Genomic DNA, 14,840 nt, shown 5'->3' on the forward strand with positions numbered 1-14,840 from the left:
AAATCCGACCTGCAGCCTTTAGCAGTGTCCATCTCTGCCATGCAACCCATCACCTCCCACCCAAAAGGAAAGAAGAAAAAGATTGAGAAGGAAGCAGAAGAGAATAGACCCAGAAGCACACAAGCAGGAGAAAAGAAAGACACAAAAGCAGAAGAGAGGGACAGTGAGAAAACAGTAACGTGGCAAACAAGCAAGAGAGAAAGTGCATCCTCCAATCTTACCGTGAGCAACATCATGGAAGTTCCACAAGTACTTTTATTAAATGCTTAGCGAGTCGTTCCAAGATAATTTACTAACAATTAAAGCACGAGTTGAAATCCAGTAATTTCACGGATAGCAAATTTAACTTATTTGAAATTGGACTGAAAAGTTAGAATTTCAAGGGAGAAACAAGAATTTTCAATGAAAAGGAAGGATCACTCAGAGAATTGTCTACCAGTCAGCACATTCAACAAAGAAGTTGGTATAAATTGTAATAGTTTCCTTTTCTTCCTCATATAAAGCAGTTGCAGGTTTGGTGCTATAGATGGTGGGGGTGGCGAAAGAGCTAAAAAGAAAGTCAATGGGGAAACAATATGAAACATGAACCCATGATAGAGAAAAGAACAAAAATTAAAACAGTAGGAAAATGTGGTAGAAGAAAGAGGCCTCGATCACTGGTAGGTCCCTGAGGTCTGTCAGCAGTGAAAGCATTGGGTTGGTAAGAGCCTTGACAGCATTGGGTAGAGGGGGGTGTGTTCCAGGTCTGTAGCAGTGGTTTGCAAGTTCCGAAGAGATTTCTGTAAACTTTTTATGATTGGTTCTTGGTCTATCTGTCTTTGTGTTTCTTTGTTCATCTGTCTGTATGTGTCTCTGTCTCCCTTTATCTATCTATCTATCTCTATCTATCTCTCTCTCTCTCTCTCTCTCTCTCATCCTCAAGCACATCTACACTCAGTCACTTTGTTTTTTTTTAAAAACCCTCAATAAAAACTTTACCTGAAGAAGGCTTTTGAGGTTTGTCCTCCACCATTTTGGATAACAATCAAGGAGACACTGGCTCTGAAGACCTACGTTCAAGTAGTTCAGCTGACTAATTGCAACTAATACATCCGAGAGAATTGTTCACACTGCACGTCCTCAGACTATAGGATCTGCCAGCCCCAGCTATAGGTGCAGTGGGGGGTGGTGGGGCGAGAAAGAGAGGGAGAGCAAGAATTCAGGGCTATCTGGGCCTATTCATGCACCACTAAAATGTTCCTCTTGGTAGACTGACCCAGGAGATATCGACTGTATGGGGATATGTCTTTGTAGCTAAACTGGGGAAGGGGTGGGGGGGGGGGAGGAATGAGAAAGTACCTCTGCGAGATGAGAGTTTAATATCTTGTTACCATGTCAATAAATGTTTCTGCAAGTGGTGTTATAAGTTTGTGTCAACAAGCTTCCATAGGGAGGTGGGCAATTTTTAAGATCGCTTTCATAATCATGCTATAAATGTTAATGGTAAGTTTATGCATTCTTTCATATATATGAAAGAAAAACATTAACTTATTTGTGCTTGTTAGACATGGATGCTTTACCTCTAACTTACTGTTCATAGTGAGATACTCTTCATACAACAGAACAACAAACTGACCAAGTTGTGGGTGGTTAATAGTTTTTTATTTCTGACTGATTTTTGATCATTTGAGTTTGAATGCTATCATTTACTACCCTGGGTAAATTCTTCAGTCAATTACTCCATGCAACTGAGATACAGTTTAATGGTATCCCTGATGTGCTGCTTTCAAGATGTCAGATTTAATCAAGCAGCACTGAAGATAGCTGTAGTTGGTTAAAAGGGAAATACATTTTTAAATGTTCCTGTCCTCCAGGAGGACATAGACTGATGAAATGGGCAGACACATGGCAGATGAAATTTAACGCATCGTGTGAACGAAGTGTGAAATGATTCATTTTGGTAGGAAGAATGAGGAGAGGCAATATAAACTAAATGGTATAATTTTAAAGGGGGTGCAGGAACAGAGGGACCTGGGGGTTTACGAACAGAAATTTTTGAAGGTGGCAGGACAAGTTGAGAAGGCTGTTAAAAAAGCATATGGGATCCTAGGCTTTATTAATGAAGGCACAGAGTACAAAAGCAAGGAAGTTATGCTAAACCTTTATAAAACACTGGTTAGGCCTCAGTTGAAGTATTTGGAAAGGATGTCAAGGCCTTAGAGAAGGTGCAGAGGAGATTTACTAGAATGGTAAATGTGGGACTTCAGTTACATGGAGAGACTAGCGAAGCTGGGATTGTTCTCTTTTTAGAACAGAGAAGGTTAAGGGGAGGTTTGATAGAGGTGTTCAAAATCATGAAGGGTTTTGATAGAGTAAATAAGGAAAAACTGTTTCCAGTGGCAGAAGGGTCAGTAATCAGAAGACACAGATTTAAGGTAATTGACAAAAGAACCAGAGGTGAGATGAGGAGAATTGTTTTTCCGCAGCGGTTTGTTATGATCTGGAAAGCACTTCCTGAATGAGTGGTGGAAACAGATTCAGTAATAACTTTCAAAACGGAATTGGATAAATACTTGAAAGGGAGATATTCGCAGGGCTATGGAGAAAGCAGGGGAGTGGGACTAATTGGATAGCCGGCATAGGCATGATGGTCTAAATGGCTTCATTCTATGATTCTATATTGATCTGACAGCTAAAAGCTGCCTAAGTTAGTTCACTTAATTTTTTTCAATAGAATCCAAGATGTAATTGATTTTTCTGACTTCTATTCGCTATAAAGATAGAGATGAAGCCCTTTGTAGTGTTGCATTCTGGTTGGAATAGAAAGAACCATACTGGACAGCATAGTTACTGTGTTACATTAACTGGCCTTTCTGCCTATGAGTGATTTGCTTGCATTAACAGTCAGTACTGTTTTCACTGCCACACTGTCACTTTGAATTGCTTTGTTCTTTTGCCAAGATTTATCTAGAGTATTAATTTTTGCATAGACAATAATTGAGCTTTTGAGCAAATGGTACTATTTTCATTCTTTCTCACCCTTTCCCCGTCCTTTTGCCGTGCACCATTCCTTAATGGAGGAGGCTGTGTAAGGCAACCTATGGCAATGTTGCTCAGATGTTTTTTTTTGTGGAAAAGTATGTTGCTCTGCTTGGTCTCCCTTACTACCTGACTAAATGGGAACAAGATAATGAGCCTTTGGGCATTGTGGCTGCAGATCCAGGTTATGCTGCTTCTCGATGCCCATTTGGGCCAATTACATGGCATAATGCCAGCTAAGCTCTGGTTTGTGAATATATTTTCTGGGAGCTCTTTGCAAATATTATTTAAATCCCAAAGTTACATAATAGTCAGGAGAAGTTCAACAGCAGTGATATAGTTTAGAACTTCAGATGTTCTAAACATAGATGTTTATTTGAATAAGATTATATCTGAGACATTGTTGCGTTGGATTGAAGGTTAGGTTATGTGTTTGAGGCAAAGTTGAATTTCTGCCAGATTGTGTACAGTCACTTACCTCATTGTCATTCTGTTGATGCATCTGTTTTCTCTCCAGGATTTGGAATGCGCTGACTGATAACTATGGTAATGTAATGGCTGTGGACTGGAAGACATCCCACACCCGTGCTTTGCACCTGCCAACACTGAACCTATCGGAAAAGGCGGTGAGTGATTTGTCATTACTGACTTGGACATCACTAAGTTTGCAGATTTTGGTTTCTGGTTATAAAATCAGCTTATCAGTTGTGATCATCATGAGTTACTTCATATGATTTATAAATGATATTTTTAAGCCTAACCTTTTGGGAATCAGTGGTTAAAGTACCACAAAAACAAATGCCACTTTGCTGATAAAATAGGTGTAAATTTACGATCCTTTTATATTGGCCGTTTCATTCAGATTTTGTTATCTGTGTGTCCCCTCCTGGCATTTTGTGGGGTTAATCTTTTTTCCATAGTGGCAGCAGACTTGTAGACCCAGATAAAACCACGTAAACACAGGGAGCCAACTCACGGACAGAAGACTTCCAGAATTCAAATGAAAATACAACAAATATAAAAGCAACTTTGTAGCCTTGTTCAGGCAGTGCACGCGGTGCAGCCAGGTTGACCCACATTTTGGTTCGCCATAGACTGAATGCTACAAACGGAAATTAATAACGAGGCTGTGATATTTACAGGGAAGTGGGGAGAGGGCGGGGGCGCCTGTCAGCAGCCAGGAAATACGAGATAGGCAGAGGTCCTGCCGAATTTAACAGTAGGACCTTATTCGAATTTTCTAACTCTGTTTCCCGCCCGGTAGCTAGCCAGATTCAGAGGCTGGCTGATTGCCGGGCGGGAAAGCCTGCAGTACAATACCGCAATCGGTGGTGGGGGGGGGGGGGGGGGGGGGGGGGTCTGAAGATTGTAACGGTTTTGCTAGGGGTGCCGGGGGGAAGCACTCCAGCCCCACAAGCAGTGCTGGAAGGACACTTAACTGGATCTGGCAATTCTCGCCTCCCTTTAGCTGCCGAGTTTTCTGAGCCCCAAGAAACCAGTGCTGGAGGTGTTACATTCAAATTGCTGACAAAGTCTGAGGCACGGAGCTTCATTAACATATTATAATTACCCACCCACCTCTCCGAAGTGGGTTACTTGGCTGTCCCCCAACCCACCTTGGTAAAACCGGAAATAGGCAGTTTTGCAACGGATTGGGGTCAGGTTTCCCATTTTTAACAATTTAACCCTCTCCCCACCCGTCCTGGCGGGGTTTAAAATTACCCCCAAAGTATTAACAGTCCACTGATATTAATGTTCCCACAGCTAGAACTCCTCTAGTGAATGAAGCTTAGAGTTCCTATTGCAAGCCAGTGAGCTGCTGAATGAAGTGTGCCTCTTATTTTACTTCACTGAAGGAGATGTAAAGTATCACGTCTGAGATTTCTTCTGTTTGGCTACATCTGCTCTATTGCTAGATGTTTGTAAACAATTTTACAACACCAAGTTATAGTCCAGCAATTTTATTTTAAATTCAAAATATTTTAAATTTAAAATAAAATTGCTGGACTATAACTTGGTGTTGTAAAATTGTTTACAATTGTCAACCCCAGTCCATCACCGGCATCTCCACATCTATTGCTAGATGGCCTTGCAGAATGGTTTCTGACTGTTTATTGCTCCCTATGTAAGGATTATTAAAATCAGTGTTTGCCAATTTCTGCTGATGCAAGAAATCCTCTCCTCATGAAAACGAGTCTAGTCCTGGGTGGTAGGACTTGTTAATTTTTATGTTTTTTGTCATCTGTATTTTGTCTGACAGTTTTCCTTCTATTCCCAGATTGTTTTACCTATATTTGGAGGCAGGAATTTCCAGAATCCAAATTGTTCAACCTGCAACCTTCCCCATCTTCCATTCCATTACTAATATACTTCCCATCCACATTTTTGCTCCTTTGGTACACACTGTGTATGGTGACTGCTAGGTAATGGAGCAATATTTGTAAAAAGCAAATTCTGCAGGATAGATAGGGCTGCTGGAAATAAATAGACTTGTTTTGGAAGAATATACTCTGGGACTTATGACAGCTGCTACACTTCTTAGTCATTAAAATTCAAATAAATTCTAAATAATTTATTTAAGTAATTAGTACAATATTCACAATAGTTGTACTATCCATTCATTCAGCATGGCTACAGTTAGTGATTACACAACATGTGTGGGTGAGAGTGTACGCGTGTGCACAGGGTGTTTTGTGTTGAACGTTGTTTCGTTGGTGGCTGCACCACTGCATCGCATACATTCTGTGGTGCACTAGGCTGGTTTGGACCTCCGTAACACTAGCATGCCCTCAATCCTCTTGTGGGAGTCACTGGGGTAACCCTACCAGGCCGCTAACAAGATGTGAAGTATTCAACTTTAAAGCAATTGCTAGAGTTTGTGCATGTGTGGTTGCTTTTATGGCACGTTTGGAATTTTTCAACTTTTGTTCACAGGCTTTCCCCCAACTCGGGAGAAAATCTGTGTTGGCCTGTGTTATTCAACACCACTGAGTGCAAACAAAAGGCTTCGGCTGGTGGCAGTTTGCCTCAGGAGGTGCAGGGAGGGATCGCTAGAAGTAGGTGCCATCTCTCTTCTCCCAACTATTCCCTGCCCCCCCCCCCCCCCCCCCCCCCCAAGATACTAGTGCTGGCTCATTTATAATGCAGTACTGCCACTGCTTTCAAAGCACGATGAGTGGACTTTGTTAACCTTCAGCTTTTGATGTGGTCAGATTGCAGACGGGCATGAAAGCATTGGTTTCTTTGTTGTAGTTTGTTGGTTAACTACAGAGCAATGGCCCCATTACTTTACGGATTGCATAGAATGTGACAGTTTGTGGTAATAAAGTTGCAATTAGTGTTTGGCACTAATTAGTGCCACTGAATTCTACATCCCGTTCTACATTGGAAGTAAGGGACTGTGTAAAGTTGGGATTTTTGCAAATCTGTCGCTGATATCATTTCTGTTTTAAAGAGAGGATTTCACAGCCAATGAATTACTTTTAAGCAACTGTATTCACTATTGTTATGTCAGCAAACTCAACAGCCAATTTGTGTCACAAACAACAAATGTGCTAAGTGACCAGTTAATCTGTCTTGGTCTCGGAGGTGGACATCGCCCATCTCCACCCCTGCCTCAGCTCATCGGCTGAAACCCTCATCCATGCCTTTGTTACCTCTAGACGCGACTATTGCAGTACTTTCCCGGCTGGCCTCCCATGTCCACCCTCCATAAACCTGAGCTTGTCCAAAACTCTGCTGCCTGTATCCTAACTTGCACCAAGCCTCGTTCACCCGTCACCTCTGTGCTCGCTCCTGATTCGGTAACACCTCGATTTTAAAAATTCTCATCCTTTGTTTTCAAATCCCTCCATGGCCTCGTCCCCTCCCTATCTCTGTAACCTCCTCCAAACCTCAGAGATCTCTTTGCGCCTCCAATTACGCATTTGCGCATCCCCGATTTTAATCGCGCCACCTTTGGCGGCAGTGCCTTCAGTTGCCTAGGCCCTAAGCTCGAATTCCCTCGCTAAACCTCTCCGTCTCTCTACCTCTCTCCTCCTTTAAGATGCTCCTTGAAATCTACCTCTTTGACCAAGCAATTGGTCATTGTCCTAATATGTCCTTATCTGGCTCGGTGTCAAATTTTGTTTGATGATTGATCCTGTGAAGCGCCGTGGGATGATTTACTACGTCAAAGGCGCTATATAAATGCAAATTGTTGGTGGTGTTGGTTGAGGGATAAATGTTCGGCAGGATATCAGGAAAACTCTCCTGCTCTTCTTCAGATGGTGTTATGGGATCTTTTGCTGTCACCTGAATAGGCAGATGGGCCTTGCTTTAATATTTCATTCAAAAGGCAACCCCTCCAACAATGCAGCACTCCTCCCACCCCATTGTAATCACCCACAATTCGATAAAATACAATTGGTGTTACTTACTTTTAAATAAAGACTTGAGTAAAATACAGAATTAAAATAATTGCACTGTCCTGCACTGAAAGCAGAGGATGTCTGGAGTGGGGCTTTGAACCCACATGTTCAATACAAACACTGCTTCCTGGATTTTGCTGATGTAACCATAGAAGTTTATAGCACAAAAAGAGGCTATTTGGCCTATCACGTCTGTGCTGGCTGTTTGCTAAGTGCCAGCAATTTCTCCCCATAATCACCATTAATTGAACCTTATTCCAAACTGCCCTCTGATCTTTCACTAAGTAATGTCCAGTGTAGTGTTTGAGGTCTTTCCCAGTAAACTACCTCACTTTCTCCTGGGACCTGACCACTAGATTTGTAAAATATTGTACAGTGCAATAACAGAAATATATCTGATAATTTTATTTAAATATATTTAGGTGGTGAAGCACCAATTTATACATTTGTGACCATGTCATTTTTTTAAATGAAATAATTGTATGTACGTGGGTTAAAAGTGACACGCCCTCATTTAGATAGGCAGAGTGCTGATTTCTCTGAAAATTCATTGTTAAAATGTACATCAAGAAGATTGTTGTAGAAAATTTTACACTAGCACAAGGCCTGCCCTGATTATTCAGGAATATTTTAAATAGATCCTTCTACTTAAAATATTCCTGAATAATCAGGGCAGGCCTTGTGCTAGTGTAAAATTTTCTACAATTCTGGAGGGGGAGGGTGAACAGCCAGTAGTCGTGGTCCATATTGGTAGATGAGGTCCTGCAAGGTGAATTTAAGGAGTTAGGAGATAAATTAAAAAGCAGGACTTCAAAGGTAGTGATCTCAGGATTACTACCGGTGCCACGTGCTAGTGAGTATAGGAACAGGAGAATAGACAGGATGAATGCGTGGCTGCAGGCATGGTGTAGGAGGGAGGGATTTAGATTCCTGGGGCATTGGGACAGGTTCTGGGGAAGGTGGGACCTGTACAAGCGTGACGGGTTACACCCGAGCAGGACCGGGACCAATGTCCTCGCGGGGGTGTTTGCTAGTGCTGTTGGGGAAGGTTTAAACTAGAGTGGCAGGTGGATGGGAACCTGAGCGGGGAGTCAGAAGGGAATAAAGTTGAGAGCAGCAAGAGAGGGGAAGACCCAGGGGAAATCTACAATACAAATAGTACAAACAGTTGTTCAAGAACAAGTGAAAGGGAAAAGCGTAGAGCAGCGGAAAGAAAGTGTACTTTAGGCACGAGAGATAAAATAAAAACTAGAAGGTGCAAGGCGATTAACCCAGCATCAAAGCTGTGGCAGGGGGTTGGGAACCTGAGCAGGGAGACAGAGGAAAGCGTGTCAGGAAGGGACAGAAGGTATGGAGAAAAAGGTAAAGTGTTAAAAAAGGAAAAAGCAGGAACTAAGTGTCACAAAACATATTTGAAAGTTCTTTATCTGAATGCACGTAGCATTCGTAACAAAATGGACGAGTTAACGGCACAAATAACTACATATGGGTATGATCTTGTGGCCATTACAGAAACATGGCTGCAGGGTGACAACGACTGGGAATTAAATATGCCAGGGTATTTAACAATCAGGAAGGACAGGCAGGAAGGAAGGGGAGGTGGGGTGGCTATGTTAATAAGGGAAGGAATCACTGTAATACAGAGAAAAGATATTGGGACAAAGGATCAGGATAATGAAACAGTTTGGGTAGAGATAAGGAATAATAAGGGGAAAAAAACACTCGTGGGCGTAGTATATAGGCCTCCTAATAGTTGCAACTCTGCTGGAAGAAGTATTAATCAGGAAATAGTCGGGGCGTGTAATAAGGGAACAGCTATAATTATGGGGGATTTTAACTATCATATTAACTGGACAAATCAAATTGGGCAGGGCAGCCTTGAGGAAGAGTTTATTGAGTGTATTAGGGATGGATTTCTTGAGCAGTATGTAACTGATCCTACAAGGGGGCAAGCAGCCTTGGACCTGGTCCTGTGCAATGAGCCAGGATGAATTAATAATGTCCTAGTTAAGGATCCCCTTGGAATGAGTGACCATAACATGGTTACATTCCATATCCAATTAGAGGGTGAGAAGGTTGGTTCTCAAACAAGCGGACTGAGCTTGAATAAAGGAGACTATGATGGTATGAGAGCGGAATTGATTAAAGTGGACTGGGAAAATAGTTTAAAGGGTAAGACAGTACATGAACAGTGGTGTTCATTTAAGGAGTTATTTTACAACTTTCAAAATAAATATATTCCACTGAGGAAAAAAGGGTGTAAAAGAAATGACAGCCATCCGTGGCTAAGTAAAGAAATCAGGGATAGTATCCGACTAAAAACAAGGACATATAAGGTAGCCAAACTTAGTGGGAGGATAGAAGATTGGGAAGTCTTCAAAAGACAGCAAAAAGTAACGAAAGGATTGATTAAGAAAGGGAAGATAGATTATGAAAATAAATTAGCAAAAAATATAAAAACAGATAGCAAGAGTTTCTACAGTTATATAAAAAGAAAAAGGGTGGCTAAGGCAAACGTAGGTCCCTTAGAGGATGAGACCGGGAAATTAATGGTGGGAAACATGGAGATGGCAAAAATGCTGAACAAATATTTTGTTTCAGTCTTTACGGTAGAGGACACTAAGAATATCCCAACAGTGGACAAACGGGGGGCTCTAGTGGGGGAGGAGCTAAATACGATTAAAATCACTAAGGAATTGGTACTCAGTAAATTAATGGGACTCAAGGCGGATAAATCCCCTGGACCTGATGGCTTACATCCCAGGGTCTTGAGGGAAGTGGCAGTAGGGATTGTGGATGCTTTGGTAATAATTTTCCAAAATTCTCTGGACTCGGCAAAGGTCCCGGCAGATTGGAAAACTGCTAATGTAACACCGTTATTTAAAAAGGGTAGTAGGCAGAAGGCTGGAAATTATAGACCAGTTAGCCTAACATCTGTGGTGGGTAAAATTTTGGAGTCTATTATTAAGGAGACAGTAGCGGAACATTTGGATAAACATAATTTAATAGGACAAAGTCAGCATGGCTTTACGAAGGGGAAGTCATGTCTGACAAATTTGCTTGAGTTCTTTGAGGATATAACGTACAGAGTGGATAAAGGGGAACCAGTGGATGTAGTGTATTTAGACTTCCAGAAGGCATTCGACAAGGTGCCACATAAAAGATTATTGCTCAAGATAAAGAATCACTCGATTGGGGGTAATATTCTGGCATGGGTGGAGGATTGGTTATCTAACAGGAAGCAGAGAGTTGGGATAAATGGTACATTCTCGGACTGGCAACCAGTAGCCAGTGGTGTTCCGCAGGGGTCGGTGCTGGGTCCCCAACTCTTTACAATCTATATTAACGATTTGGAGGAGGGGACCGAGTGTAACATATCAAAGTTTGCAGATGATACAAAGATGGGAGGGAAAGTAGAGAGTGAGGAGGACATAAAAAACCTACAAGGGGATATAGACAGGCTGGGTGAGTGGGCGGAGATTTGGCAGATGCAATACAATGTTGGAAAATGTGAGGTTATGCACTTTGGCAGGAAAAATCGGAGAGCAAGTTATTATCTCAATGGCGAGAAACTGGAAAGTACTGCAGTACAAAGGGATCTGGGGGTCCTAGTGCAAGAAAATCAAAAGGTTAGTATGCAGGTGCAGCAGGTGATCAAGAAGGCCAACGGAATGTTGGCTTTTATTGCTAGGGGGATAGAATATAAAAACAGGGAGGTATTGCTGCAGTTATATAAGGTATTAGTGAGACCGCACCTGGAATACTGCATACAGTTTTGGTGTCCATACTTAAGAAAAGACATACTTGCTCTCGAGGCAGTACAAAGAAGGTTCACTCGGTTAATCCCGGGGATGAGGGGGCGGACATATGAGGAGAGGTTGAGTAGATTGGGACTCTACTCATTGGAGTTCAGAAGAATGAGAGGCGATCTTATTGAAACATATAAGATTGTGAAGGGGCTTGATCGGGTGGATGCGGTAAGGATGTTCCCAAGGATGGGTGAAACTAGAACGAGGGGGCATAATCTTAGGATAAGGGGCTGCTCTTTCAAAACTGAGATGAGGAGAAACTTCTTCACTCAGAGGGTGGTAGGTCTGTGGAATTTGCTGCCCCAGGAAGCTGTGGAAGCTACATCATTAAATAAATTTAAAACAGAAATCGACAGTTTCCTAGAAGTAAAGGGAATTAGGGGTTACGGGGAGCGGGCAGGAAATTGGACATGATTTTAGATTTGAAGTTAGGACCAGATCAGCCATGATCTTATTGAATGGCGGAGCAGGCTCGAGGGGCCGATTGGCCTACTCCTGCTCCTATTTCTTATGTTCTTATGTACTTAATTCATAAAGGGCATGTTATTTTTAATAAGGAGGACCTCACCTTAGATTAACTAATTTTTAAAAAAAAATTACTTAACAACATTGGTATCTGGATGTATCGCTACACTCCGTGAGCTAGCATTATGCAATCAAAATATAGAGTGACTGCACAAAATATATAAAATTAATGTACAGTTTCAGGACAAACAGGTGAATGTACACACTTAAGAATTAACAAAAAATACACGTCAAAAGAAAATCTATAGTTATAGTTAAAACAGAAAAATCTAGAAATACATAATCGGTCCATCAGGATCTATAAAGAGAAAAGATAGTTTAATGTTTCGAGTCTAGACCCTATGTCAGAACACATTTGCATCTATAATGCTGGAAGGAACTCTGTCTTCATCCATTTCATTACTTAAACATTGCAGTGGATATACCGTGGTGTGGTTTAAGCCACGGGCTTGTGCTTGGAGCATATTCAACAATGTACCATCAGTGTATCTAGGATCTGTCTGTTCAAAGACTGATAATGGGTATTTCTTTAAAGAAAACTGACCACTTTCTGCCATGTCCACCGAATACGTACTGTGTTTTAGAAAATATCCTGAGTTGAAAAGAAACCTAAATATATTCTAAGCAGACTAGCCCCACTGACACCAGGATAAAGAGCAAGTATGTTCTACCTGATGTTCCTTTGCCTTGCCTCACCCTAGCATTTGTGCCACATTGTTCACCAGAAAATGGCTGAATGTGGAATTCCACATGGAGTATTTTTGAATGGGTTAATTCAAGGGCAAGACTTATCATTCAATCTAATTCTAGATAACCTCTAATTTGCAGAAACAAGCTGTGCAACCTAACTGCAGGACAGAAATTAATATTGGCCTACTAGTTTGAGAACAATATATTGATAAATGGATCAATGCCCATAGCAGTGTGGCTGGTTTGAAGGATCACCAAATCAATTCCAACAACAGTGTATGTTCATCTACTCTATTCCCACATACAGACTACTTCCCAGCTGTGTACTTGAGATACACTTGTACTTCTGTTATATTTTTTATATGTAGACTGTCGATCTCTGGGAATAAATACATTACATGAAGTAGAGGAGCCATACTGAGTTAGCTGATCCCGGCCAAAGTTGAGGGAGACATATTACAGTTGACTTCCGAGCTAGGATTTTCTCTTTGACTTTACATTGTAACTAAGCCTGATTCTGTCCTCACTTGACATCCACACGTGGACTTTCCAGAAGGAGATCAAGAGTAGAACCCCATCTGATTTCTCCACCCACCCCCAGGTGTGCACAGGCCAATTATACTGTCCTACAACCACCCTGGCTGAGATCAGCTAACTCATACAGATCAGGGATTGAACCTGGTACCTTCCTAATCTATGTGGCTTAGTTCCACACTGTACTTATCAACTGAACCATTGAGAAGCACGGTGTTGCTTCATCATGAACTGTATCAATGTGTCTTCACTGAAATTGTGCTGTAACCATCTGTTATGTGCCCTTTGAAACATGGTCAAATAAAAGTAATAGTTTTCCTTTTCTTTTCCGGATACCACAAATAAGAAACAAAATAATGTTTTGAGAGTTCAGAATAAAAGAAAATTATAATCTGTTTTTGACCTGCAGTTATCACTACAGTTTTAGGTGTTTGACGACCTTGATGAAATAAGCCTTCTGATTTTATGATAAAGGCCCAGATGGTGGAAGGATGAATATTAGTCAAGTCACCAGGAAAAGTACTCTCCTCAATAGTGCCGTGGGATCTTTTACATCCACCAGATGGGTCCTGGTTTAACATTTCATGCAAAGGACAGTATCTCCTACAGTGCAGCATTTCCTCGGTAATGGGGTTTGTACTCACATCTTTCTGACTCAAAGGCAGGAGCGCTACCACTCAGCCAAGTTGACACTGCTTAAAATTAAATATATGAAGAATATAACTATATATCTGAAACCTTTTTTTCTTATAAAATTGCTGTGCAGTTGTGCTACTATTTTTTTTATTCCTGAATGTCCAAATTAAATTCTGAACTTTTTCTTCTCTCCTCAAGGCACTGACTCTTGCTGGGTATGGGTCCACAGACAACAGCCAAGTGACCATTATTCATGCCTGAGGCCACTGAGCGTTAGGAGGCTTCTTGATATTGGAGGGCAGTACAGCCCAATCCAATATTGTTGTCACTTGATGTCCGCACTTTTTGACCAAGGGTCCTGGACAGCAATCAGGAGCAGGAACCATGGCTGATATTTTTCATGCCCAATTGTGCTGTGGCCAGTTGTAATGCTAACTGCTGCCCTGCCTCAGCAAATTCATCACCGAGCTAGAATTCAAGCTGTTTGTATGGCTTAGTGCTACATCAAGCAATTCCTTTACCCGCTAGGCTGTCAGGGTACCTTGTACTTATGAAAGTGAAGGCTGACAGTAGAATGTTATGATGCTTTTTGTACCAGCATCACCAGGTTAGGTATTATCATTGATAATTTGTAGAGTAAAGCTCTCCCTACACATATGCAACAATGTGCCTGAACTCCTTCAAGCTCTGAAGATCACTCTCTATGACACTAGAATAATATTGATTTCCAACACCAAATATCCTTGTGGTTCCATTGAGTGGGGAGTGCCAGTTAGTACTGAATTTACAGTTTGTGCTGTGGATTTCAGAAACTTGAATTGTCACTGACCAAACATGTTTCATTTAGGAACCGTAGAGAGAGGAGAGATCTAAACATTTAACCTTTGTTAATTGACTTTATGTAGTCCACCGTAACTGCTGTACCAAGCAATTCTGAAGCAGCAACATTTCTCATTTTGCAATGACGTGCATGCTATTTAATTGCTCATAACAGAGACTCTGGGTCATTGCTGTGACAAAGCCCCCTTTTTACATGGACAGGCCATTAGCCTGATCAGGGGGATCCTGCTAGATGTGATGAGGGGTGGCCACTCTGTTCCCATCGGAAGCGAGTACCCCACTGGATGTCAATCCAGTATTCAGAGACAGAAACACTCATCTCTGTTCGCCGGGCTTTCTGGAGTGGGACTCAAACCCATAATCTTCTTACTCAGAGGCA

General features: G+C 41.6%; 1 protein-coding gene across 1 annotated transcript in view; it reads left to right on the forward strand.

Annotated features, from left to right (window-relative positions):
• Positions 1-14,840, forward strand: part of fez2b (fasciculation and elongation protein zeta 2b) — a 111,142-nt gene that overhangs the window by 56,482 nt on the left and 39,820 nt on the right. The window contains exon 2 of the mRNA XM_067988667.1: positions 3,536-3,644. Coding sequence (XP_067844768.1) covers positions 3,536-3,644 — 109 coding nt within the window. The remainder of the gene's footprint in view (positions 1-3,535; positions 3,645-14,840) is intronic.

This window comes from Heptranchias perlo, chromosome 8 (assembly GCF_035084215.1).
Source record: "Heptranchias perlo isolate sHepPer1 chromosome 8, sHepPer1.hap1, whole genome shotgun sequence".
In the NCBI taxonomy this organism is placed as follows: Eukaryota; Metazoa; Chordata; class Chondrichthyes; order Hexanchiformes; family Hexanchidae; genus Heptranchias; species Heptranchias perlo.